General features: G+C 42.6%; 1 protein-coding gene across 2 annotated transcripts in view; it reads right to left on the bottom strand.

The window, feature by feature from the left end:
* The window catches only part of vps13b (vacuolar protein sorting 13 homolog B), a 354,297-nt gene that overhangs the window by 43,044 nt on the left and 284,800 nt on the right, over window positions 1-26,453 (bottom strand). For both annotated transcript variants that reach the window (XM_078171989.1, XM_078171988.1), the window contains 6 exons: window positions 26,161-26,345; window positions 17,679-17,875; window positions 15,806-15,987; window positions 14,631-14,851; window positions 14,390-14,521; window positions 7,530-7,691 (listed from right to left, as the gene is read on the bottom strand). In XM_078171989.1, coding sequence (XP_078028115.1) covers window positions 7,530-7,691; window positions 14,390-14,521; window positions 14,631-14,851; window positions 15,806-15,987; window positions 17,679-17,875; window positions 26,161-26,345 — 1,079 coding nt within the window. The remainder of the gene's footprint in view (window positions 1-7,529; window positions 7,692-14,389; window positions 14,522-14,630; window positions 14,852-15,805; window positions 15,988-17,678; window positions 17,876-26,160; window positions 26,346-26,453) is intronic.

Genomic DNA, 26,453 nt, shown 5'->3' with positions numbered 1-26,453 from the left:
ACCAGAAATCTTTAGTTTCACAGTTGAGAACTGGTATTCTTCCTCAGACTCAAAAATATATGTGTGAGCTCAGTGAATAGGGAGAGGTAAAAAGGTGATTCCAATGTTCTTTTATACTGTACATACTATATTGATTTATGATGCCTAAAAAACCCCCAAATATATTCTGTAATAGTTGCAATAGACGACAAGATAGGCTGTTGAAATGTTTTTGTGACTTTACAAAGAAGGCCTAAAGATCTGATGATTCAATTATTTTTCTTTATTTTGTGTAGTTTATGTTTTATACGTAGTTTTATGTAGTTTTAGTTTACACGCACTACTCTGGATCTTTCTTAGAATTATATCAGTGTGTAAGATGAGGAGATGGAGAGAGTGATTCCTGTTGGTTTTACTAACACACCAGTCAGAGCTGCCAATCTAAATTTGAGCTTGATTCCTTTATGCTCTTTCTTTTCCCTTCATTTTATTTCTATTGTATTGTTTGAGCTGTGCTGACTAACAAGGCCAAGTCCTCCTGACTAACCATCACCATGGATATTCACTATGTAACTATGACCAGGAATGTAAATCGTGCATGGCTGAATAAGGCTGTAACCTCGCCCAGTGATGACTGTTCTGTTTGTCTGAGGTTATCCTACCCAGGAAGACATGATGATAATGATCCTCTCTCTCTAAGGACTGACTTAGCTTCTGACCCACTGACTCACACACACAATTTGTATCTTGTTGCTATAGAAACACAATGTTAAAATAATGAGTACATAATGCATCTTCAAATTTTATCCACTATATTTGACATTTCCTGACAAAGGCTTTGCCTTAGTAATCACTTTGGTGAATTTATTTTTTAATATTATTCCACTGGAGGGGCTGTTTCAGAAGACACGCCTGGACAAGAAAACAAGTGTGACAGTACAGGATAACTGACTGATGACTGTGAGCTTAGACACAAACACAAACCATCATCAAAATGTAATTCATTGAGCAACCGATGTTTAACCTTTGCCTCATGACACAAGGTTCACCTTTAAGTTTTCTATTCATTACCTAATGTAATGCCTACAAGTACATGTCAGTTTAAAAGAGTCAGCCTTCCTTTTGGGCCCAACTCAGCTCTGAGGATAAACAACAGGAAAGTGGAGCTTTTCTCCAGGGATCAAAATGGACAGCAGTCCCTTTCAGCGGCTTCTCTCTCTCCCTCTCCCTGATCACTCAATGTGTGGGTTAACTTGATTGGAGCTAATACCTCCCAAAGGGTCAGCCTAATCTACTGCAGTTAAAGCCGCAATTTTGGATGAACAGCACAACTACACCACTTCACTTGAGGGCAGTGTTTCTTAAACAATGGGTCAGAATGTTGAAATATGAAATCCTACTTGACAAAAGAACTGACGCATTTTAGCGAATAAACCTACCTATTTTGAATAATGAGCTGTAAAATTTGAACCCTGCTGTCGGCTGAAAACAAGAATTTGGATCAGATTGACACAGCAAAGTGTCTATGGCAAGTAAGCAACAGGAAACACACGCAATACATCAAGCTCCTCACACATGAACGTAAACACACGAGTAGAGACATACACACATAAATGTTCTATCATTTCCCTCATACCAACACACAGATACACACACACCCTCTTACCAAATACCTCCCTGTCATGCCTGCTTCCAACAACACGGCCAATCTGACCGCAAACTAATAGTCTCGGGCTGCTATCTCCAGCACATTTCCTCTGGGAACCACACACACGCACACCAACACAACACTGACGCACATACACACATGAACCAATAACGCACACACTCAGCACCAACGCACAAAGACATACACCCGGGAAGAGAGAGAGAGAGAGAGAGAGGGAGAGAGAGAGAGAGGGAGAGAGAGAAAGAGAGAGAGAGAGAGAGAGAGAGAGAGAGAGAGAGAGAGAGAGCTTTTCAGTAGAAGCCTGCTCCTGGAGTAAATTACAATTTATTCAAAATGTGAATATTCCTTGTAGGCACTTTAAAAGTCCTTCCCAAATCTAGGGGGCTTTTTACGCCCCTCTCCCTGCTAACCACACTAACCACAGGGATTTCCATCAGCTAGGCTGCATCCTGTACCAAGCAGCCAGATATTTCAACCATCCGCACCACACCACACGCCAGAGCCCAGAAAAACATCAGGGTGGGGACAGTGAGTGTGTTTGTGTGTGTGCGAGATAGATATAAACTGCACTTAATTATAGAGAGTGTTTAGTTATACGCATTATCATCCTGCCGTTTTTGGATTGATGTGTCAATCTATGTATCTCTATCTATGTCTCTATCTCTTGGTCTCTCTTACATATATATAAAAGAAATAAAATCATAAAAATATCTAAAAATGGGGGCAGGGGGATTGTAAGTGTTTATAAACTTCTTCACCTTGGCTGGCAAATGCTGGGGTGTGAAGGCATGCTGAGCCTGAAAGAGAGAAATTACACCGAGAGGCCTGACATACTCCAGGCCTTAGGAAACATTTTATCACAGTATGTGTGTGTGTGTGTGTGTGTGTGTTCACGTATAGGTATGAATTTGATCAAGTGTTAGACCACAGCGGGCTCTGAAGACGTGACTGCCTCAATCGACCCTTTTAATGCATCTTACGGTTATGACTGACAGCAGAAACAGGGGGGTCCAGAGACTGGAAGGGAGACAGAGAGAAACAGAGGAGCACTGAGAGAGTGTGTGACCTGAGCTGAGGTTCACATTTCACTGCAAAAACACTCTGCTCGAGTGTTCTTTTGAGAGAAGTGACAGATATTCGGAGGTATGTCAACATCTTGGGAAGTGTACACTGGTTAGACCGCTCAGGATCACACACATTAAGCACTCTTCTTTCACAAACGGACACACAAAGGCACACACAGGAGATTGCAGGATTTTAAATATGCCTCTCTGTTTTAGTTCAAGCTGAAACAACAGCAGCCCTGTTCATTTAGGAAGTTCTTTCCTCTCACTCTGACTCCTTTCCCCTCTTTCTGACTATGTCTATGGACTGGCAACAACAGAAGATAGGATTAAAGGATTTAATGTGTGGTAATAAAGCATAGTTGGCAAATCTACTCATCTATACTTTTTTAATTCATTGCTTGTGCATCATAAACAGAGAAAGACAGGGAAGGTGGGAGGGACAGTGAGATACCGAGCAGACACATTTTTGGCTGTGCTGCCACTGTGGAGTTCTCTCAGCCAATCTGTGAGTGTTAAGAGCATGGCTCATCCTTTGCCCTTGCTTCCTTTTTTCCATGTCCTCCCGTTTTCTCAAGTAGGCCTGTACAGTATCCCCCTTGACAACTCCTTGCTACCCTTCTTTTGAATTTCTCATATTTCCCTGTCTGTTCTGCCTTTGTTCCTTCTTCTTCACTCCCCCATCTCTCTCTTCCCCCATTTTCCTCTATTCAAGATGATTTCATGTCCAGTGGGTTCTTGGGGGAGCTGTAGAGAGTGAGGGGGACAGATAACTTTACAACAGCAAATTAGTAGCTTCGACTTGTGTGTGTGTGTGTGTGTGAGTGTGTGTGCCTGAGGGACAGGTCAGCTGGGACACACATCATACCAGAGCCATGAGGACAGGCTGATGGTCTGCCTTCTTGACAGGCCCCAGGCCTCACAGACAAGACAAGATTGGCCATGAACACCACGGGCGGGGGATGTGTGCTTCAGTGTGTGTGTGTGTGTGTGTGTGTGTGTGTGTGTGTGTGTGTGTGTGTGTGTTGGATAAAGTTGGGTAAAGGTACAAGGTTGGGAAGTAGAGATAGATGAACCCTGGACAGAATGACGCCACGTACACACTACACTCGCATCAAACCAATTTTTGGCCCGATTCTTCTCTCCCAAAAATCATCAGCAAAGCCCTGAAATATATGATCTGATAACTCAGAATTTACTCACCTCCAGCTCACGCTGTAATATGTACAGTCCACGTTCATACTGTCTCTATTACTTACTTTTTCTGTAAAAAGTAGTGCAAAAACTAACAGCTAGTTCTTCCTGCCTGTCAAGATTTCTGATTTCGAGAGTTGGGACTCGGGTTGTTTGTGAATGGAATCTCAAAGTGTGTTGTGTGCTGTTTTGGCAAAATCATTGCCTTTCAGGAACAACAGGAACAAAACTATTGATTTATCATCACATGTCGTTATGCGTGGGGTCACATTTTCAGCATCTGTTAAGATTTGAACTTTTTTTTAGTGTGGGCCAGCCTTGATACAACTAATGGTAGTTTGGTGGTTAAGAGAGCAAGAAGGGTAGAATTAAGGGAGGGGACCTCATGACCTCATGTCAACTCATGTCAAAAGATTTCGAGTCAAACCAGAGCTACCAACAGAGCAATGTGACCATGGATGTTATATGGAAGGCAGTAGGTGATTTGAGGGGGGATGAGGGAGGGCACCATCCTTCTTGTTAGCATATGACCAAAATGTGTCCCTCTTGTTAATCTGATATCACTTTCTATCTCCCAGGTCCAGTCCAGTCCAGACTTAGACATATAACCAGTAAATTACTGAGAATGATGTGGCTATTTTGACTGGTGCAACATCTGTAGCACTGGTTTAGCAAACTCACAGACCAATTTCATGTGTGCAATCATCTTATGTGATGCTACTCTGCCAATCAAATCAGTGCATTCTGATAAGCACTATGACTGTGAGACTAGAGTGAAGACCACACAACCAGAGAGAAAACAGTTGAAGAAATGAATGAGTCAGTGAAAAGTAATTTCATATGGTGAGTTCTAAAGAGAGAAAAGTAGAAAGTGAAAAACAGCTTTTAATCAAGAATCGACAAATTCTTCTTGTTCTTGCCACGGGCAGTTGAAACCAGTGTGTCTCATCATATGTTCAGAGACCATGGCGATTATTAAAAGCAGCAATGTGAAGCATCACAACAAAAGAAAGCACAGAGAATCTTTTGACCAAACAGCAAATAAACATAGATGAAAACTGTCTGTCTCCCCTGTAAAAATGAACAAATCACCTACTGATGGACGGTAACAGTACACACAGAACTGTATGGATCCTAAAGAGAAGGGACCGGAGTGGCCAAAGAACAGACCGCAACAGGCCAGATGCAGAGCAATGCTTCAGGTGTAATCCAAGGCCATGATCCCAAATGAGAGGACAGCACTTACTGGGGTGTGACAGAGATAAAAAGGACACAGTCGCCTTCAAGCCAGAGTCCAAAACAGAACAGGGGAGCCATGTGGAGGCCAGTGGCAGGACAAGCCAGACAAGGGCTAATGAGCTCAGCCAGCATGGTCGTAAACACCAGAACACAGGACCGTGCTAGGGGATTGAGAAAGGGACAAGGACAGCGTTGGGAAGCTGTGTGCTGTTGTTGGAGAGTGTTGAGAGAAAGGCACAAATGTCCAAGTGAGACCCGAAAACAGTGTGGAGGCCAGAGACTTTCCAGGTCTACTGATCTCATCGAGCTGATGGAGGTGAAGCATCAGGAATAAAGAGAATTGGACTGAGGCGGCGTCAGGGGAATATTGTACAGCTATGTTCTCTAAACTGTGGTTTAGGGTGTGTGGCCTGAAATGGGTTTTGGCCTGTGTCTGGTGAGTCCCTACAGTGCATGGCAAGAAAAGACACAGAAATACTATGCACAGCATTAGCATATCCTCAGTATGAGTGAGCTAATTGCACTGTGGGTCCCAAGCTGAAAAGTGTTTACTGATGTACTTGGAGAGGTTACAACACTGAACTATTTGGAGGCGTTGTGAGCTGTTGTTTGACATGATTATTCATAGTTATGAAAATTGAGACTCTCTGTCTCAATGATGAGTGTGGTTAGAGTGATAAAAAGAAAAAGAAGGAGATAATGGGAGAGGCTTAGGGGTTTAGAAATGAGGGAGTTGAGGAGAGGATTTGGTGGTAGGAGATGATGGGTTTATAATCCACAGTTTTTATATAAAATTAGTATAAATACACAATAACAAATGGACAGCCTGAGAGTGTCAGGTGTTAAGTGCAGGATAGGACCTGAGGTTGGCAATATAACTGACAAATAAACAGGTGGTCAAGGGTTAAGGGGGAGGTCTTGGAGTTGAGGTGCAGAGCAGACTCACAGAAAGAGGAACGTTGGTAGAGTGGGGAGGTCTGGGGAAAGATGGCTTGTGATGATCAGAGTTGTTTTAGACACTCCGAAGCATCATGGGACTGAAGCAAAACAACAAAGCCACTTAAGGCTCCATCTAGAAACTGATTTGTTAGAGCTACAAAAACACACTTGCAGGACCATTAAGGAAATACAACCCCTTCTCTTATCAGTGCCACTATTATTATAACCCCGGAATGTAATTAAGAGTGTGTGCTACAGTTTGCTGAGGCGGACACATTGGCAGACACTTTATCATCAAGCTCAATAAGTTATCCGAGTGTTTTTGGCAAAGTTGCACTATTCCTTATTTATCTAGTTTCACAAATCATGCTCATCTTGAGAACACATACTTCATATACCACAAACACATGATGGAATAACATATGACAGAACCATCTTGGAATCACATTCCTCATCTCTGATGACATTTGGCCCATTCGGACAATCTTTGTTCCAAAACATCCCTGAAAATACAGAGGTCAGTTTGACTCACTGCTAAAATGAGATGTGGTATTCGCTGTGCTGATATGCCAGATTGCCACTCTCCAAGTATGTGTATGTGTGTGTGTGTGTGTGTGTGTGTGTGTGTGTGTGTGTGTGAGAAAGCAAGAGTGAGGTAAGAGTACAGATTAACCATGGTTGATGATTAATACAACTTGACTTACTGACTTACTGCGAGCAATTATGGCCATGTCTTTTCTCAAGCTTGACTTTCTCACACTCGCTGTGGAACACATGGGGGTTCCTGAAACATGTGTGCACCAAACACACACACATATGCCACAGATCGCCAGCCCACCCTCCGCTCAACCTCAAAACCACAAAGGGTTAAATATAATCAATCTTCTTTAACAATGCTGTCAGGGCACTGTCTGAGTGCGCTGACAGAAACGCACAGATAGTGGCTGCATGCTGATGACGGTGTGTCTGGTGTGTGTGTGTGTACACTTCTGTGAGCCTGTGGACGCAATTCGTATGCTCATGTCAGTGAGTATGGATTTGGATTTGTAAGCCTGTCTTTATATATTTACCAAAAGTATGAGTGTGCACAATGTAGTGCATGTGTATTCAGGTCCACAATGTGTGAGTGTGTGTGTCTAAGTTTATGTAGGAACAATCTATGTTTCTATGCGTGTACTGATTGTATTAATACTCTTTTATGTTAGCACTCTTTTCTGTATATGCAAATGTGTGTGCATGTCTGTGTGTGTGCTCCATGTACACGTTTCTGGATATACTGTACTGTGTGTGTGTGCGTGTGCAGGCATATGTGTGTGCATCTACTTAAAACTCCAACCAAAACCACAGGGCTGAGGGCCATCAGATATTTCCCTCCCCCTGGGCTATGCATGTTTATGTGTGTGTGTGTGTGTGTGTGTGTGTGTGTGTGTGTGTGTGTGCATTACCTGTGGGGACTTGTGGGATCTCCAGCTGTACTGGTGGCTGTGGAGGCTGGCCAGCAGCACATTCTCATCTGTGTCCACCTGGCCAAAGCGCAGCGTCTCGTGGGTATCGTTACAGATCACGTAGTGGCTGTAGACCAGCTCCTCAGCCTCTGGGTTCCCACTCTGAGAGAAAACAGGGAGATGAGGGGTTAAGGTAGAAAGTATTGGTGGATGGATGGATAAAGAGAAGGAGAAAGAAGAGGGGTGACATGAGAAAATGAGCAAATACTTCCAGGTGTGTATGTTTATAGAGGGTGTATAATGTATATTATGTGTGCAGTGTGTGTGCAGTGTGTGCGCAGTGTGTGTGTGTATAAGCACATTTACAGGTGTCAACAATGTATGTATTCTCAAGATTAAAAATGCACATCTTGGTAGTGCAGCTGTCAGTCAGTAGGAGAAAGAGATGAGTGATATCACCTGTGGGAGCAACACAACCTCAACAGGGGAGTGAATCATATCACAGTCTGACAGCTATCCAAGCTGGAGCAGCTTAGACTAGGCTTTAGGGCCAAATCTACCCCCTGGTCCCACATAAAACCTCCAGGAGGCCTCTCTCCTTACCAAAACCTCAACTCTTTATCTTCCTTCCCAGAGCAACTAAACTTGGTCATTGCTGAGATAAACAGGGTCAGAGATGTCAACTCATTTCAAATGGCAACTCAGTTTGTGTGTGCATGGTTTTTCCTAACATTTTCTCAAAGCTTGGAACATACGTGGGCCACTAAGTAGGCATTCCTGTTAGTTACAGTCATCAATATATTGTGGTTTGTTAGGAGAAAACAATATGGTGGAGTCTGGCCCACCTACAGCCATGGGTCAATGAGAAAGCCTCACAGAAAACTTAAGTCATGCGAGTCGCACAGGGATGCTGTCCACTCATACGTCACCTTGCATGCAAGAGCAAAGAGCTCACTGGCCTGCTATTGAAAACACTGGTCTAACAGGGAGAGGGGAGTGTGTCAAGTCTCCTGCATACAGGAATTCAAGTACACAATTTCAAAACAGCACATAGTTTGCATGTGAGTTGGACAGTGAGTGCGTGGGTGCAAGTGCATGTGTAAGTTTTACTTGAGCTCCTTCCAGAGGCTCTCAAGCCCTGATGGGATCTCTCCTGCACACCCCTCCCTGACTCCTGACGCATATGACTGTGGTTCAGACAGCTTCTCAATAACTACTCAGCTATCCTAACAAAGAGGGACCCCAGCCTGCTGTATACTTTTAAATGGCAGGGGGTTGATGGTTGATGGTTAAAAGAGGCTGGCAGTAAAAGCTCAGAGTTTGACTGCCAAGCACGTTCAGGGTCCTGGGGTTGTTGATGCTATTGAAAACGGATGGGAAAGTTTACACCATTAAAAAGAACACTTGATGATAGATGTGTGTGTGTGAGGGAGAGAGAGGTAGAGAGAGCAAAATATAGACGGGACAGCTGCGACAGTGGGTTCAAATCCATTTCCAGTTTTATAGTGGAACACTATCTGTGCTCCCTTTCGAATCTGACACTGCGATTTACAAACTTCCTGCTGCCATCTTAAGATGCCATCGCTAAGCCCACTCTTTGATGGTATCGTCTTTCCGCTTCGATTCATGAGGCAACATGATACACACATCAGAAAAGCTTCCTGCGGTAATCATAATCACTCTCTGTCTATCCAGGGACTTAAAGTGGACAAATATTAAGACAAAGATATTTAAACAGTCAACATATCTTTCTTGTTAAAGAGCACAAGATGACAGCTTCTTCTTCAGCTGCAGTCCTACCAGGAATCAAAGGATCCATTTCACTAATCCACCCAGATACTATTACTTTAGTTTTCACAGAGTCAGATCTGCATGGCAGAGTAGCACATATATAAATGGCAAGGTACAGTAAAATGTCTGGAAAAAGATTGTAAATAATGACACCCATTCAAAAGAAATACTCATGAAACAAGATACTGTAAAGGAGATAGTGAAACCTGTAAAAGGGACATAATGAAACAATGATCAGATCTAAAATCACCTATATATTCTGTGATAAATGACCCCTCGCCCACACATCTGCTACAAACAAGAACCTGATCTCTCTATCACTTTCCTTCCGGTTGCAAAGAAACATGGGGGGAACGGGTGGAAGAAAAAAAAAAATCACAGGAGGAAAATTCCTGTTGTCTCAATTGCACATGTAACTGCCTGTGAACGTTCTGTGAGAAAGCAGAGTGTGTAAATACTACTGGGCTTTTGTGTGGCTTTCCACCAAAGCCACTTCCCTGGGGTTAGGGGCTGGGGGGAGCAAAGATTGAAAGTGGGGCTAGGGACAGAAAATTGAAAATGGAAGCATGGGGGCTGAGGTTAGAGTGGTGGGGGGCTGAGGTTGGGGCCATATGGGGCTATCAAGCAAGGAGAAGAAGCAAATGAAGAAGAAAAAAATATATTCTATATTCCTTTTTTTCCTTCATGTTTGGAACCAACGAATCCTCGAAAAGTCTAAAAATCCCTACTTTTATCCTGCTTTTCTTTTCATTTTACACATAACATAAGCTTAATTCGAGTGGTAAATGGACTGCACTTATATATAGCTTTCCTACCTTAACAGACAACTTGTTTTACAATTGGCCTCTGATTTACCCATTGCATGCACGTACACACAAACACACACACACACACACACACACACACACACACACACACACACACACACATTTTGTGACAGAGCCACCAAGCAAGGCGCTGGCCTGCCCATCGTCAGGAGCAACTTGAGGTTCTGTATCTCGCTCAAGGAGATGTGGACAGGAGAAGCTGTGTCAACCCTGTTATTCACAGATGATCTGCTCAACTTCCTGAGCCACTGCCAACCTCAATTTTGAGCCATCTACCTGTCGTCAGATCTGTCAGCGAGGACTTGATTGAAGGTTAGAGGAAGAGAAGGTGAGCCTGCTGGCTTGGGAACATGCTGGGTATCATAATCGAAGGAATGCACATTCATATCAATATTAATGACAACCCATTAGGCCTGTGTACTTTTGACTGCCAGAAAGATCTTGGTGATGTTATCATGGGTACAAGAGTAGTCCATGTTACCATGACTACAACTGTACATCATAATGTATTATTGCTGTATGAGAACAAATTACAACCATATACCAAGCAGTATCTTTTAGTTCTATTTATTGCTGTGCATCTGGAAATGCTCCAGCTGTTCTGGTTGCGGTGGTCTGGTATGACCATGTCTGGGTTGCGAGGTTTCAATTGTGTGGTAGTTGAGGAATCTTCTCCACGGTTCAATGCTGACCCTACAGGCCACATCACAACAGGCCTGCCTGCCAGCCTTGACACCAGGAAACATGAAAATCACTGAAACAATTACACACGTAAGGATACATCCTTCTGTTGCGGAAGGACAAAGCCTGTTAACATTTCCAACTGCTTCTGATTACGTTTTCAATTAGGATCAAGTTTTTCTATGCATGGACAATGTGTGCATGAGTGTGCCTGGAATGTAAGCCTCTATCAGATCAAAGATACATTTTAGTTTAACTGGGCGGTCCTTTGCATCCAACCCCATAGTGCACCTCACCACCAGACAGATTGCGCTTAATCACACCCATACAAGGTTTTCTCACCACGTACAAGACTTTGTTTCAGTAAAACTCCAAAAAGGGAAACAATGTTCAATGATATAAGTGTTCACAACTTTCTCCGAGGTGCACCAAATATTTAAGAATACGGTTTTCTAAAAAGTCAGCCTTTTGTACTTGACCTCTCTGTGCCCCTTACTCCAGAACTACCAAACCCACATGCAGCACATTTGCCTTATAATTATGGTGTGTTTTTTCCCTTGTGTTCAGCAAAGTGGTGAAGGCTGGAGGTAGTTAAAAGGTTCTATACAAGTTACAAGGCTGCTGCTGTTTAGACCAATCAAGACAATACAGCAGGCTTAATCATTTTACGAATCAATCCCATACCAGTGAACATGTAAATGCAGCCTTCAAGGGTTGTGTTTGACTGTGTAGTTTAAAAGTGGAGAAGGGTATTTTGAGTGCTTTTGTATGTGTGAGCATTGTATGCTTCTATTTTGGGTCTCATGATACTGGGCAAAGATGGCATTTAAAAAAGCCAAACATATCACCCAATCAGTATCAGCCTTGGCAAAAAGCACACGACCAACTAATATCCTAACTAATCGAGCTTGGCATGTTGTGTAAAGCCCACCATGGATACCAACATGTCCAAAACACTCCAGAAAGGCTGCAATATGACCACTCATTACAACACCACCAACGCTTGAAAGCCTTATTTATGGCTAAATTAACCAGCAGAAATAGGGAACATTCATTGGCTTGCCCTACATGATGAAATGATGAAGCCAAGGGTCAATTATGACTGATTATCCAACACAGTCGGCAAGAGCTTTTGATGAGTCAGTGATGCCACTGAGTGAAAACAAAGGTATTAAACTGCTAGCCAGAACAATCATTTTATAGTAGATTTCCTATACAGCATGTTTAAATTTTATTTTCCACAGGTAAAACACCACAGCTGTTCCTAGAAAAACACAAGTTATTATTTCTCTCACCTGGCAGTGAGAGTCTGTATGCATGTAAAATCATGAGAGTACTTCATGTCTCCAGAGGCCAGTATATGAGTCAGCACAGCCACAGCTGAGCTGAGCCGAGCCATGATAGGGCATACAAAGCCAGAGAGGCCAGGGTGCGTGTATATATGTATGTGTGTGTGTGTGAGTGTGTGTGTGCAGAAGACAACTGGGTGGAGGACTAGGGCCAGATGAAGTCTTGGCAGGTGTCACCACTCAAGTTTTACCGTGTTTTCATGGGCATTACTTCACACACAAATATCCTGGCTACCAGAGGCAGTGCTGAGAGCTGAGAACCGAGAGATGACGAGGACCGTAGGACTAGAAGCCCAAGAACAGACACAGTGTAGCCTCTTAGTCAGAGTTTACAGCAAACCCAAAGGCAGCTCCATCCTGCAAATTTTATTACCACTGGCATACAACCAAACCATTCTCATGAAATCCACTTTGTTGTGAGTTTGTTTAGCTGATACCCCATCTGGGGGAAAAGACCGTCTTTCAGCATATTCTATAAATGCATATGTTTCCTACATACTTCCTCTATGGATTTACTAGCCCCTGGTTTCAAACATAACAGCTATCTGCAAGTGCTAGTGATAAAACAACAGGGCAAATTCCTTGTTACCTTCAATGTGTGAATGTATCCCACTATTTAAATGTACAACTGAAAAAGCCATCCTTAAATACTTTGCAATCTAAGTAATCAGTAAACTATTTTGCTCCTGATATTAGCTGTAAGGAGGGATTTAAAAAAAAAAAAAAAGAGAGAATTACCACCTCGTAGATGTATGCTTCTGTGAAGCTATCAAGTTACAGTTACAGTTACAGTCTGTCCAGACTGGTATGTAGCCATTTGGGCTGACCCTGCGTCAAAGCTTCAGTCATTCCCATCTTAATCAACATCCAAATATGTATTAGAATGCTTAGTTTTTTATTTTGATTTGTTCTTTTACCAGTAAACTGGTGGAGGAAATTGAAAGAAGCCAGCAAGTGTCGGACATAAATGAGGCCAGTGTCCTCAGCGCAGTCATTGACCCTCACTTCAAGCTATTAAACTGGCTGTCTCATAAAGAAAAGGAACATGTGAGACAAAATGCAGGCCGTTATCCAGGGCCAGCAACTGTAGTGAGGTGCTTGCTTTGCATCTAGTAATGCAGCCCCACCCATGGCAATGTGAGTTATTAACAAGTTACAGAAAAACCCTGCATACAATAGTCCACCTTTCAACTTCTCTTCCCTCTCTATCACTCTCTTTCTCAAGCACAGAGTAAGTCTGAGTGGACCCATTGTGTATCGCTGAAGCTTCAGATATTTCCTGGTAATTATCACTGTAGCTTTGAAGGCCAAAAATTCGTATTTGGGACAGCCCTAGTAGCCATGACAGTTGACAATGATTCAAATATTTATGTTGTTGCAAAGAAGCGACAAATTCTAAAACATGAATGCTTCACGCACATCTTCACCCTGGTAAAACAGAAGATCTATACAACCAGCACAGTTTCAAGATGGGCACCCAAGACCACCAAACTAGTATCTGAATAGATGTCTCCTCTCCAGCGCTTGAGTTATGTCATTGAGTAATGGGCAGAAAAATGTTTTTGCAGAACACTATGATGTCACAATGAAGTTGACCTTTTGGACATAATATGTCATCACTTCATCATTTATCCTATTAGACATTCGTGTAAAATTTTGTCATAATTAGGATACGAATTCTTGAGTTATGGCCAAAAACATGCTTTTGACGTCACAATGACCTTGACCTTTGACCAAATCCTAATCAGAGTCCAAGTGGATGCTTGTGCTTAATTTGAGGAAATTCCCTCAAGCCCTTCTTGAGATATCGCGGTCATGGGAATCAAGATTTGAGGTTAAAGTGACCTTTGACCACCAAAATCCAATCAGTTCACTGTTGAATCCAAGTTCATGTTTTTGCCAAATTTAAAGAAGTTCCTTCAAGGCCCTCTGGTGATATCATGTTCAAGAGAGTGGGACAGATGGGCAGAAGTATAGACAACCTGAAAACATAAAGCCTCTTACTGCGGCTGTCGCCAGCATGGAGGCATAAAAGTTCTTCTTCAGCCATCAGGACCCCTAATATGCTGAATTCTTCCAAAACTCTGCAAGCAGTCAGTAATCTATCATCAACAATGTGCCTGGGTTTTATGCGTCAGTTCATGGAACTTGCACTTGTATTCTTTGGAGTGTGATTAGATATAAAGTGCATTTCAAGGTTATTCTCTGTTACCTGTTGCCAGCTGTGCAGAGCGGTGTCCACAGTATGAATGGCATACTGGCTGATATTGAGAAACACCGGGTCCACAAACACATTCACATCCAAAGTGGTGTTCTGGGGGCAGCAGGTGGCCACAGCCTGGCCCTGAAACACACAAGAAATTTAATTCGAAATTGTTTTCACATTTCTTAACCAATGCTTTGAATCAAATATCAAGACAGATGTAAAATCGACATGAACAGCTGAGATCTACCTGCAGTCCACAAGGCTGGAGAAGCTGAAGGTGTGTTAGGTTTCGGTACTCCAGCAGCTTGCAGTCTAGCTGGGACGAAAAGCTGAACTCCTGACACTGACGTGGTCCATTGCTCCACTGGCGCAGGAAGACCCGCGGCTCCCGAGCACCAATAACCATGAACTCCTGCTCCTGAGGTAACTTCCTGTCTGGCAAGAAGGGACGAAGTTGACGAGCTGGAACTGGAGGAGTGAGACACAGCATCCTTGTTAAGAGACTGGACTGTAAGACATATTTGATCAAAACATGGCACACCTATCAGATTATCTAATGATATTTATTTTTTTAATAAAATAGAATAACGATCTTGCCACCTGGGAATATAAAAAATTACATATATAGTTCCAAAAACAAAAGTAATGCATGTATGAATATTATGAGTAGGGACAATATATAATTTTATCTTGGATCGTGATAAAGAACACAATAAATTGATCATAGTGAATTCCCCTCATCTGGATAATTATGCATAGTGTTCAGCAGTGCTGAAAGAGATGACTGGGCACACGGCAATTAAAAGAGACACTGTAAAACCAGGCTTCATACGCACCAACCTCAAAAATGCAAAACATCTTAATTAAATATTGGCATATTTCATATTGAAATATATGATGCCACTTCAAAGAGTTGAAAAGCCTGGCTTCTTTAAGATTGTTTGCTTGTTTTTCACAAAAAAGGATGTTTGCAAAACAAAGTGTGTCCAACGTGTATGGCTATGAAAATATTTTTTCTTGATAAAATGAAAGAAAAAGTGATTCCAGTATGTTTTAGTGCTATTTTAAAAGTTTTAAGCATGTTTTGATGATTATAGTGATAATAACATGAATTGCAGTTATTCTGGCCACCATAATCGTACATGAAATTTTCATACTGTCCTGTGCCTGGTTAAGAGTAATGATTTTTAGAAGGTAGCCATTTATTGCCACAGTATGATGCTGAATGTAAAGTTGTTGAAGTGAATGACTATTGGCTCTGTAATGTCAGGTAACACTATCCACCAAAAAACGTGACATGTTATGATACGAAAAGAAAATTTGAAGTCACTTTGTCTAATGGCTAGACCACAATCACTCCTGATAAACCCAATACTCTTTAAACTCAGAGGAGACTTGGTGACTGCATATTCTGTTTCCTACCTGTGCCCAGCTGTTCTAGATGGTGGCAGAGGTGAATGTCGAGCTGTGCTAGTTGAATGGACACACCCAAGGAGGGGACAAACCAGGGTGCAAAGCAGGAGTCCACACGGGTGCAGGCTGCCAAAGCAATTGGAGATACTAACTGATCACAGGGCAGCTGGGACCCACACTCACTGTCCGAACTGGAACACACAAAAAATGCAAAGAAATTAAGACCCAGTATTAACTGAAGGCACTCTGTGAATATGAAATTACTTCATATGAAAACAATTATGAAGAAAAATTAGTAACATATGACTATGATTCAGCTTTTGACACTTTAAAGGAAAAAAACTAGCAAACAGTTATTGATTTTCTATCAAACTTTGTTTTGTAATATCAAAAGCATAGCCACAGCTGCGGAATAATGGCCACAAACATTCTACTCACTAATTAAAATTGGCTGATTCTTATTTGTAGCTAAATGCTTTTGTCTCTTGCCCAGCAAGTTACAAATTGTGTGACATCCTCATCAGAAATCTACAGCGAGACAAACGCTGCAATTATTCAGACACAAGGGAATAAAAAGAGACAACAATATGGAGAGGGCCTCCTTGCTGTCCGAGGCTGTGAGTTTAGGTACGTTATTACTGCCTCAGTTTCCAGGAGAACCTCTCCATGGACATTAATTGCATGTCATGGTTGATGATGTTGAATGGAAGGTAATTGAAGTGAATGACCATTTGCTCTGTAATTTGCTGCTACCATGATCCACCATAAAAACTCCAGCAGGAAACGCTCAAGACCTGAAAAACGCTGGTGCAGCAGAGTGCTCCTTAAAAAGATAAGCATCATATGTTGACAATTTTCATTACTTCCAGTTGGCAGGGCAGCCAAGTTATTTTTCTGGTGGAAACTAAAGTAAGGCAGATGAAACGAGCGAGTAAGGGAAGGGGAATCAATTTTGATCAAAAAAGACAAATAATTTAAACATAAAGGAAATGTAGTGTTTGGACTATGATTGTAATGAAACACAGATGTATATTTTGCTTTACACTGTATCTGGTACTGTAGACTTTTTTCTCTGTTTCTTCTCTTACATGTTTTCTTATTCCTCCCTTTCTGCTCCTCTGGAGCTCTCTAAGCCACACAGAATGTGGGCTTGGCAATTCTCTTCCACTAAAAGTTCTCTAAATCCCAAGAGAAAGTAAAAAGGGGGGAAAGAGAAAAAAGAGAGAGTAAATTAAGATGAGAAAGGAATGAGAAAAGAAGACAGAAAGAAATGAAAAATGGGTGAAGCACAGAAGATGTAACAGGATGCCTGGTGAGACTTGAGAGAGATGAAGAGAGGAAGCCGTGGTAGCGAGAAAAAGGGAGTAAAGGCATGCTCTTTGAGGTGTTACAGAGCTTGGCAGGCCCAGACCAACCTATCCCATCCCAACTCAACCCAGCCCAACCCAGACCAGGCCTAGGAACTTATGAGCCAACCCAAAGGGGGCTTTACTCCTCTTGCTTCCCGTGAGCTTCCCCTCGATTAGATACACTCAAGGTAAGCAGGAAGGAATCCGGATGGGCCCTGACAGGCACTTGGTGTGCTGGGAAATCTCATTAGGCCGATCTGAACGCCTTCCAAGCCCGCTCCCTGCTCCTGCACACCAGATGTGGGGCGAGGGACACATTTGTAGCTCTTTGTGCTCGGCGGCCTGGGTGCGCTCTCTCTCTGCTTTCCCTTACACTGGACGGCACACTTAGTGTAGGTCCACACACATATCTGTGTAGGCATACACACACACTCTCTCATATACAAGCTTGGGGATGCAGCCATGCATATAAGACATACAGATACCCAAAAGCGCAGAGAAACAGTACAAGGTAAAATACAGATTTCCCCCACCTCTGCTCATCTCCTCCCTCTCCATTATTATTCAGTACTATCCTCCACAGGTCTGAGGCCACCAGCTCCTTCTGCTGGTCGGTGAGGCTGAGGCTGGGCAGCTGCAGCTGGCAGGCACTGCTCTCTGAAAGGCTGAACTCTCGGTACGGAACAAAGGCCTGCTGGAGCTCGTCCCAGTACTCTAGGCTGCATGGTACCTGGAAGGAAAGACACAGAAACACTTTACATGTGCATGGATCCTCTCTACCATTCTTAGAGGCAGCAGCATTGCAGAGAAATTACGGTAGTGTCCTTCAACTATAATTCAAGGTCCCTTAAGGGCAAGCAAGTACCCTGTCCAGACGCTGACTCTCTGTGGCTGATTTCGTCTTTGAAGATCAACATTATGAGAACTGACACAACATCATAGATCACAAAAATACTTGTATAAAGCTAAAATGATACAGACCTTGTGGCACTCGTACAACACATACGAAAAAGTACTAAAAGAAAATGCAAGTCTAAAATGGAGTTTTTTGCTGGTTATTGTAGCCCTTTTTTAATTTGCTGAGCAAACATAGTCGGAATAATGGACAACATCTCACCCCCTTACTCTTGCTCATGCAAATCCTTGCTAAATATCTGTGGATCAAAAGAACCCTCTCCTCTCTCATATAGAGTCAGAATGCTTCTGAACAAGTTACACACCTCTGCTCACCAGTCAATAAAGGTGGAATTCTATCACCACACCACCTCCTTTCTTCCTGTTTTTTATACAGCCAACTGCTGACAACCATTGAACACAGACTAAGACTGATCACAGATATCTGTTTCTCTCCTGGAGCTTGGAGGAAACCTGAAGGAATGGCTTTCTTGGAGATTTTATGAGGACCCAAAGACACACACTGCTTCTTTGCATCCCTTTGGGTTGCGTTATGGGGTCACATTCACTGAAACTAATTTCCTACCGAGACACTAACTGTGATTGTTGCTGTTGTAGAAATGATGCTGTTTTCTGCCAATGAATCTGATATTTCTTTCTTAAGGTGATGGCTTTGCTCCATCAGATGACAACATTTTTCTTGTTTTTAAATCCCCCACTTAGTCTTCTCTACACACCAGTGGCGTCTTACTATTGTATCCCTCAGTTATTCATCACTGTAACCTGAGGCACCAGTCCAGATAAATGGACTATTATAACCTCCTCAGTGTAACCCTGATTACTCATCAGCACTAGGATTAGTGTAAGGCTTTGTTATTGCACAACAGGTACTACTCCGGGCCTGTGGATCCCCAAGTTACACATAAAGTATTAAGCAACTGCAGTGGTCTGCTAATCATCAAGCATTGATAGTTTACCAACCCTTTCAAGACACGGTGAACCCTTGCCTTAGAGAAGGAAAGAGCAAGTGATTTGTTTAAGGTGTCTGTATTACAACCTTGAATTTTACTCACCTCCAAACCAATTTTTAATTTCTCATCTAGTCGGAAAAAAATACAACTCTTTGACAGCAGACCACCAATGCAGCAATGTGACAACTCATCTCCATAAAAACACTGCATGACCACAGCATAGTTAAACACCAGGCAACTGTATGCTACATGACAGCCATTAGCATTGAAGTCCTGGAGCTGTTTCTCACACTGAATAACAATCAGCTTATGTGAGTGTTCACACATTATGTGATGACTGGTAGGGCTCCATGCACTCCTCTCATATTCTGCCAAAATTAGCATAAATGTGTCTGGTGCTCCTGTGTGAACTAAACCAGGTTCTCAGGTTCCCTCGACCACCTGCACCACTCAGCTACTGATGGATCAGTGGTGGCAGGGAGCTCTTAGCAGCACACCTGAAGGGTGCCAGGCAGTGAGACATGAGTGTGCATGTGTGTATGTGTGTGTATATGGGTGAGCGGGGTCATTTGTCTGTGCACATGTCTGTGACAATCCAATTGTTTACCGGAGGTACAGAGCTCCTTGGACACTTACCAAACCCATGGAACTGTCAACAAGTTGGTGTGTGTGGGTGTGTGAAAAGCTTTGTGTTCACAAATTGTGTGTGTTATGTGTCCGTGCATTTGGGGCTGTACTGTTAGGGGGGAATGCATGAGGTAACCGTAGCTTACATCATGTATGAAATGCCACACAGGTTTTCCTGGAATCAACTTCTCATAATTGTACCTGACAGAGTGGTGCACCCGCAACCCCAACACTGAGCCACCGGAGCGGAAACTCACTGAATCTCCGCAGAGAATTCCCAGAACTGCGTTGCTAAAACACAGAGGGTGTTTTTTTTCTTCACCTGTGATATTCTATACACATGACGGCATACAGAAATGAATATGTGAGGTGCATATATGGTACAGTGGAACACATTTGCATGGTTGAATTTGCGTCATGTTCCTTCTGACTTGTAGCCCTGGCCTTGGAGGAGAGCGGAGATGAAATCGATAACAAGCAAGAAAGACTGTTGTAGGATGATGGAAAAAAAAAAAACCTGAATTAAATGTTTTAGCTATGCTGAGTTGGACGTCTGGCAATGGCTTTTGGGAGGAGAAGGCACCTGTGTATATGTCAAATGGATTGTGTATATGGGTACAAGAGGAAGACCATGTATAATTGTACATATGAAAGATAATATGCGTGTATACATACTGCCGTATACACAGGTGTGCGTATGCATGTGAGTGCATGATACAGTCTGGGCAGTGTCAGTTTTCTGCTTGATTGTGTGTGTACCTTATCTGATAAACAACATGTAACCCTGAATAGCTGACATTCCCTTGGCTGGAGGGGTCCAATCTGTGTTTTCCTCAAGTGCAAGACAAAGTAGGCCTGGCAGCTACACCTCAGGGCAAAATATCAGCCAAAGGGTTATCTTAAATGTTATCTTAATTTTTGAGACAAGGTTCCATTTTGGAGGTGATTCAAATGCCTGAAAAGCTATGTTTCAAGTAGTTTCAATATCCAAAACTATTTACAAATATATTTAAATCCAGGACTGTTGGCAGCATTGTGTATAGACAGATCTGATTTCCATCCTTGTCACCCAGCCCTGTTTCTGCCAAACCGCAAAACACTATTCAGCATGGAGTTACTTTTCTGGGACCGAATGACCAATCACAGTCTTTCAAAAGCTTAACTAAAGGCAGGCAAACTAAAGCAAATACACAACATATAGAAAAGACTTAAATTTCCATGATCAACCCAGGTGTGATCAGTGCTGAAGTTTAAATATGTCTCTGCAACTGAAGACTCCCCGAGCTCCCTCTGAGGCTGTGGCTGCTGACATCCACAGCCTTGTCTGCCATTACTTTTATTAACAATATCAACACTGCTATTAGGTCTTCTGTTATTTCACTGATGCCTATATGTCTAAAAATTCCACTGCTAGCTACCTCTTATCAGCCAGCAGGCAAATTGAATTGACATCAGCTTGAGCAAATGTTTACTCAGGAGATGTAATGAAAATTGTTCTGAAAATGACTCCCGCTATGCTGTCTCAGGTGGGCTAATATAGGTTAACATTAATCAGTGTGGAAAATCAGGAATAAGCCCATGCTGAGATCTTCATGCTCAACTTTTTTTGTTTTCTCTCTTTAATGCCAAACTTTTAAAAAGGGGGACTGAAGTTTTGGTGGATGAGGTGTAAAAACTCCAGATCAAATTAACCACATGGACAGTCTTTTATTTTTATAGTGCATTAGCTGTGACTAATGCAGGTCTGCTTGAGCACTGTCCCACTAAAATAATAGTTATCTTGGCTAAAATACACTCTTGCTCTTTCTGGTTCAATGGATCACTCTGAAGTGAAATACCCTCTGACTCCCCTCAGATTCTAACTCTCTACAAAAGGTTGCATTTTTTGACTAATTGGGAAAAAATGTACATGAATAAAAAGGGGCGCGCCATGGATGTGAAGCTAATGGTGGACCTGTGTTTCTCATAATAACAACAATGACAGAAACGACAGCTGCAGTTGTGGTTATGGTTGAAGGTTGCTGGTTCATCTCAGGCCATGCAGTTTTTATGATATGGGTCGCAGGCCAGCAGGGCCATGATGGCAGTGCAGAGCCCTGCTGAGACATGAAAAGCAATCCCACAGTGCCATGCACGAAAGCAACAGCAGGGGAGCAGATGGTGTGATGTTTGCTCAGAGCGATTTTGGGCAGCTGCCCAAACAGCGAGTGGATGATCAAATTTATACATTTGCATACTGGGAAAAACTTGTATTAGTAAAAGGCAAATGTGAATGTCTGAGAACAGAGTGTGTTACTTGTGTTTGACTATATGCTGAGACTGAACTGGAACACACTATCTCCTCCTCCTGCTCCCCTGAGCTGGGGTCAGGCTGAATCATAGCTCCTGTGTTTACTCCCTGTTTCTCAGGCTTCAGAACCCCACAGAGAGGCAGAAGGAGGGGAAGACGAACGAGAGGGATGGAAAAAAAGCAGTAAGGACACCTGCTTATGATTCAGAGAACTGGACCACACGGCAGGGAGAAGGTGAGAATGAGTCACCTTCCTCTCTCCTTCTATCCCTTCATCACTTGGGCCCTCTACAGGTGGGAACCCGCGGATGCTCCGTCAGGGATCTGTCGTTTTTAAGCTGCCCCCCCAATCACTCTGACATCGTTCCCCTTCTACTGTGTGTAAAAACAGCGCAGGCAGCAATTTGACTTTGAGTAATGGAAGAAGGTTTGAATTCCCCCTCCGAGATACTGGAACCAGTTGGGAAACCACAACTATTTAAATGCAGGAAATCTTGATTTTATAAAATGTTAATATGATCTGCTCTGGGGACAAGCGAGCAGCATGGCTCAGAGAAGGAGCCCCCCCGACCCCACCTTCATCTGTTCAGCAGGGTGGAGACAGGGAGCAAAGAAGGGGGGGGGGGGACAAAAGTAGGGAAAATAGAGAGAAGAGGAGGAGGAATATAAAGAGGAGATGGAGAAAATATGGAGAAGAGCCACTTCTGTTTTGTTCACCACATGCAATTCTTTTCACAATCCACCTGCTGGTAAACAGCCCTAAATTAGAAAAACATTACTGCCTAAATGATAGAGAGGAATGGCAGGACAGCTCAGTGCTAAACGTCACTCTCCCTCTTACTCCTTATTTCTTTTTCTTTCCCTATGCCTCTCACTTTCCATTTCTCAAAATCTATCAGCCTCCATCTCCGTGTGGCCACATGGTAATTTTAGAGGCCTGAGAAATTATGACTGCCTTCTTTCTCTTTCCTGCTCTCTCTCCTTCTCTCTCTCTCTCTCTACATGTAAAGTAAATGAAATTCCTTCGGAGCTGAAACTGAGCCATTACTGATTTTTGGATTTTAATAGCTGCATTTCCGTTCTCTGTTGCTGGACTTTCTTTTTGGTATTTTGAGAGACTTTGAAGTTTTGTAGAAAGTTAAGAATAATTATTGTTTGCTAGAGGCTGAAATCAATTAAATCTGGGTTCACAACGATTTTGGCTGATGACTGAGAGTTCCTGTTAAAATAACCCCCATGAACCCAAACCTTCGCCTCACACACGACTGGCATGTGAGTGTTTGGACAAAAATATGAGGTAAGACTGACTGTTTAACATATCAGTAAACTGATCCAATTTCTTATAATTACTTTACAATCACTCCTTTAAAAATGTCCATGATACACGATACTGTTTTTAGTGGTGTTGACAAAAAGCTTCACAGTAGCTTTCAACAATGCATTCAAACCAGTTTAGCAAATCCACATTGTAAGTGATGTTTTTCATTAATGTTACCAACAATATGGTTGTTAACATGCTCACTGCTATAGCTATCCAAGAGTCCTATTACAAACATTTCTGCCAGTGTGCCTCCAAGGGGTGGTCAGGGGGCCAATGGCCACCCTGATATGATTTCTTGTCCCCCCTGCTACAAGGCCTGGCCCGAGCATTTACATGTCACAGAAACACAAGCAGCAGTATGAGAACATTTAGTCTTTTTACACTGTTTTTTTATGAGTGCAAGGTGCATTTGCCCTTAAAATGCTAACTGATTCTGCCCAACTGTATAGACAATCTTCTTAGCTGTCAATAACAATACTGTAGCTCCCATTTAAATTCTTAGCATTTATTGCTTTCCTCTACAGACAGTGCATCTCACCCTACTACATCTCATCCCCACATGAAGAGGTTTCAGTAATGCTCAGAGCCTCCTCTTTTCACCACTTCCCCTGTGGTAGTCTCATCACCTGATTCCTTTTAACAGACTTGTCAGAAGAGACGGGACCACGCCAGATGACATGAGGAGTGGTGCAGACGATGTGGAAACCACATGTTCATCATCCACTGGTTCCACAACTCCTGCTTTGTAATACACACTCACACAAATATGTCTGCAGTCGTAGGCATCCATATTTACGCACAAACACAGATAGCAGTGGAGATGCAGAAATAAATGCAGGCACCCAACTACTCCGCCCCGTCATTTGATACACCACTGTCTTGTCCAAGTGTACGACAGATTCTAAATACATGTGAACATGACACGCTGGAATATGCCTGCCAGCTTGTTGTATCTCCTGTCAGTTCAACTCGTCAGCTGGTAAAGAATCATCTCCCTTGAACTAGAGAAAGTGTGTTTTTCCACACAGAGGCTATTGTAAGCTTCGCAGACAACACCACCTCCATCTGTGACCATCTATCTCCATCCTTCTTGACCCTCCTCTCACTCCATCACTGTTCATCTCTCTCATTCCACTCTTCCTCCCTGTCAGTCTACTCCCATTAACCATCCTCTTTCTATTCTAACTCCGTCTATCATTGCCTCTTCCTCTAATCCTCCCTCCTCCACACACATCAGCGCCATCCCTTCTGTACTGTAACTTAATACGTGGCCAATCAGCTAGAGGCTTTAGAGTTTTGCTCATTACGGACTTTACAGCTGTGGGGCCTCGCTGGGAAGCCAAACATCTGCAGCACCTTCCAATATCTTGTCTCCCGGGTCCACATAAACAGACAGAGGAAAACATCTGTACTGTAGGTGAATGATTGTGGGAGTCCAGGAAAGAATCTGAGCGATAAGGGGAGGATATGGGCAGATGAGAAACTTCTGCCACAGATGGAGAAAAGAAGCAGAAAGTAAAGGAAGAGGAAAGGTAACCTAACCCCAATGCTTGAAAGTGTAATTAAAAAGTCCTTATAAATAGGCTGCAAATGCAATAAAAATTGCTACCATCATTAATTTCAGGATAATGCAATAACATGAAGTTAGAAGATTAACTCCTGATAAATACTATATTTAATGAGAAATGTTTAAAAAACAATATTTTAACAGCTAAATTATTATACCATTTATAAAGTAATTACTACTTACTTACCAGTTATTCTAATAATGTAATGATCCATATCTACAAATTTATTCCAACGTCTTATTTTATTACATTTTTAGTAATCCTTGCATTACATAGCAGTTGTTTCATTATCAGCTTCTGAGGGCTGCTTCTCAGCGACTTTTGAAGACCTTTAGCTACATAAAATTAAATTTAAAACCACAGAAATTAAACTAATGTCTAACAAAACATAGCTAATACAAGCTGGGAAACTTTATATGAGTAGGAAAAGAACTTTCAGGAACGTGACTGGAATAAGCTTAGCTAAGAGGATGACAAAAACATGTTTTGCCTATTGTATTACCAGAAATTCCTTTCCTAATTGCATGGCCAAAAAAATAAGACTGCAGTTAAAACAGTGTCAGGAAATTTTACCTAAAAATAGCATATTTCTGCTCCAGGAAAAAAGAGAGATTACAGAGGAGGATCAGAAGGATGTGATTTGGGACCCAGTTTGCCTTCCAGGATGATAAGCTGGAAAGTGAGGTGGGGGATAGAGAGGCAGAGGATGAGTGATAGAAGGAAAAGTGGGATGTCCTGTCCCCTACTGAGGCCCTGTAGACTCAGTAGCTGCTACAGATTGCCAAATTATAACCTCATCTGGGGTTGGAGACACCTGGCTATTCACACCAGAGCATGCAAGATGACTTCCACAGCTGTCTGACCATGTATTACATGTTTGGAGGGACAGCAGGGGTCTCTGTCATTCAATAACACATAGAGTATGGAAGTTCTCATGACTCATGTCATGGGAATTATAATGGCCCCCAGTCCAAATCTAAGACAGTTTATTTCTCTTTCAATGCAGGTGATGTTAAGCAGGGAGCAGTGAGAGACATGAGTGGATTCACTTCTCAGTGTATGCCTCGTTCGCCTTCCTTTTAGTAGCCCGGACTCTAGAAGACCACAACATATCCTGAATCAAGTAATGATTAAAACATTTGGTTGCTTAACACATTACCTCTCCTTGCTTCCAAATGTATTCACAATATGCTGTGTGTTTATGTTTGAGAAGGGTTTTCAGAATAACAGTAGACATGGAGGAGTGTAATGCGAAGAGAGAGCACCTGGAAGTCTGTTTGAAATGTTTTGGGAGAACGCATTTGTTCTAATCAAGAGATACATGTATGTGTGTCTGTCTCTAACCTGCAGGGCGTCCCCCAGGTCGGCAGTGCTGATCTCAGGGTCCTCTGTGGTGTTGAAAGGGACAGGCGTTATCCTGACAAAGGTAAGGACGCGGGGTTCAGGGTACCTCCACAGCATCACCCCTGGGCTGTCCTCCGTCTCGCTGTAGAACACCACCTCATGGGGTCCTGGCAGTTTCTGGGACGCTGCCAGAAAAGACGAATAAAGATAATAATATCAGAATAACTTCACTTTAATCTGTCAGTGAACTAAAAGTGTTTACACTGTACTATACATAAGACATAAAAGACATC

The sequence above is a fragment of the Epinephelus lanceolatus genome, chromosome 10 (assembly GCF_041903045.1).
Source record: "Epinephelus lanceolatus isolate andai-2023 chromosome 10, ASM4190304v1, whole genome shotgun sequence".
Lineage (NCBI taxonomy): Eukaryota > Metazoa > Chordata > Actinopteri > Perciformes > Serranidae > Epinephelus > Epinephelus lanceolatus.
This window is presented reverse-complemented; position numbering and strand designations above follow the sequence as displayed.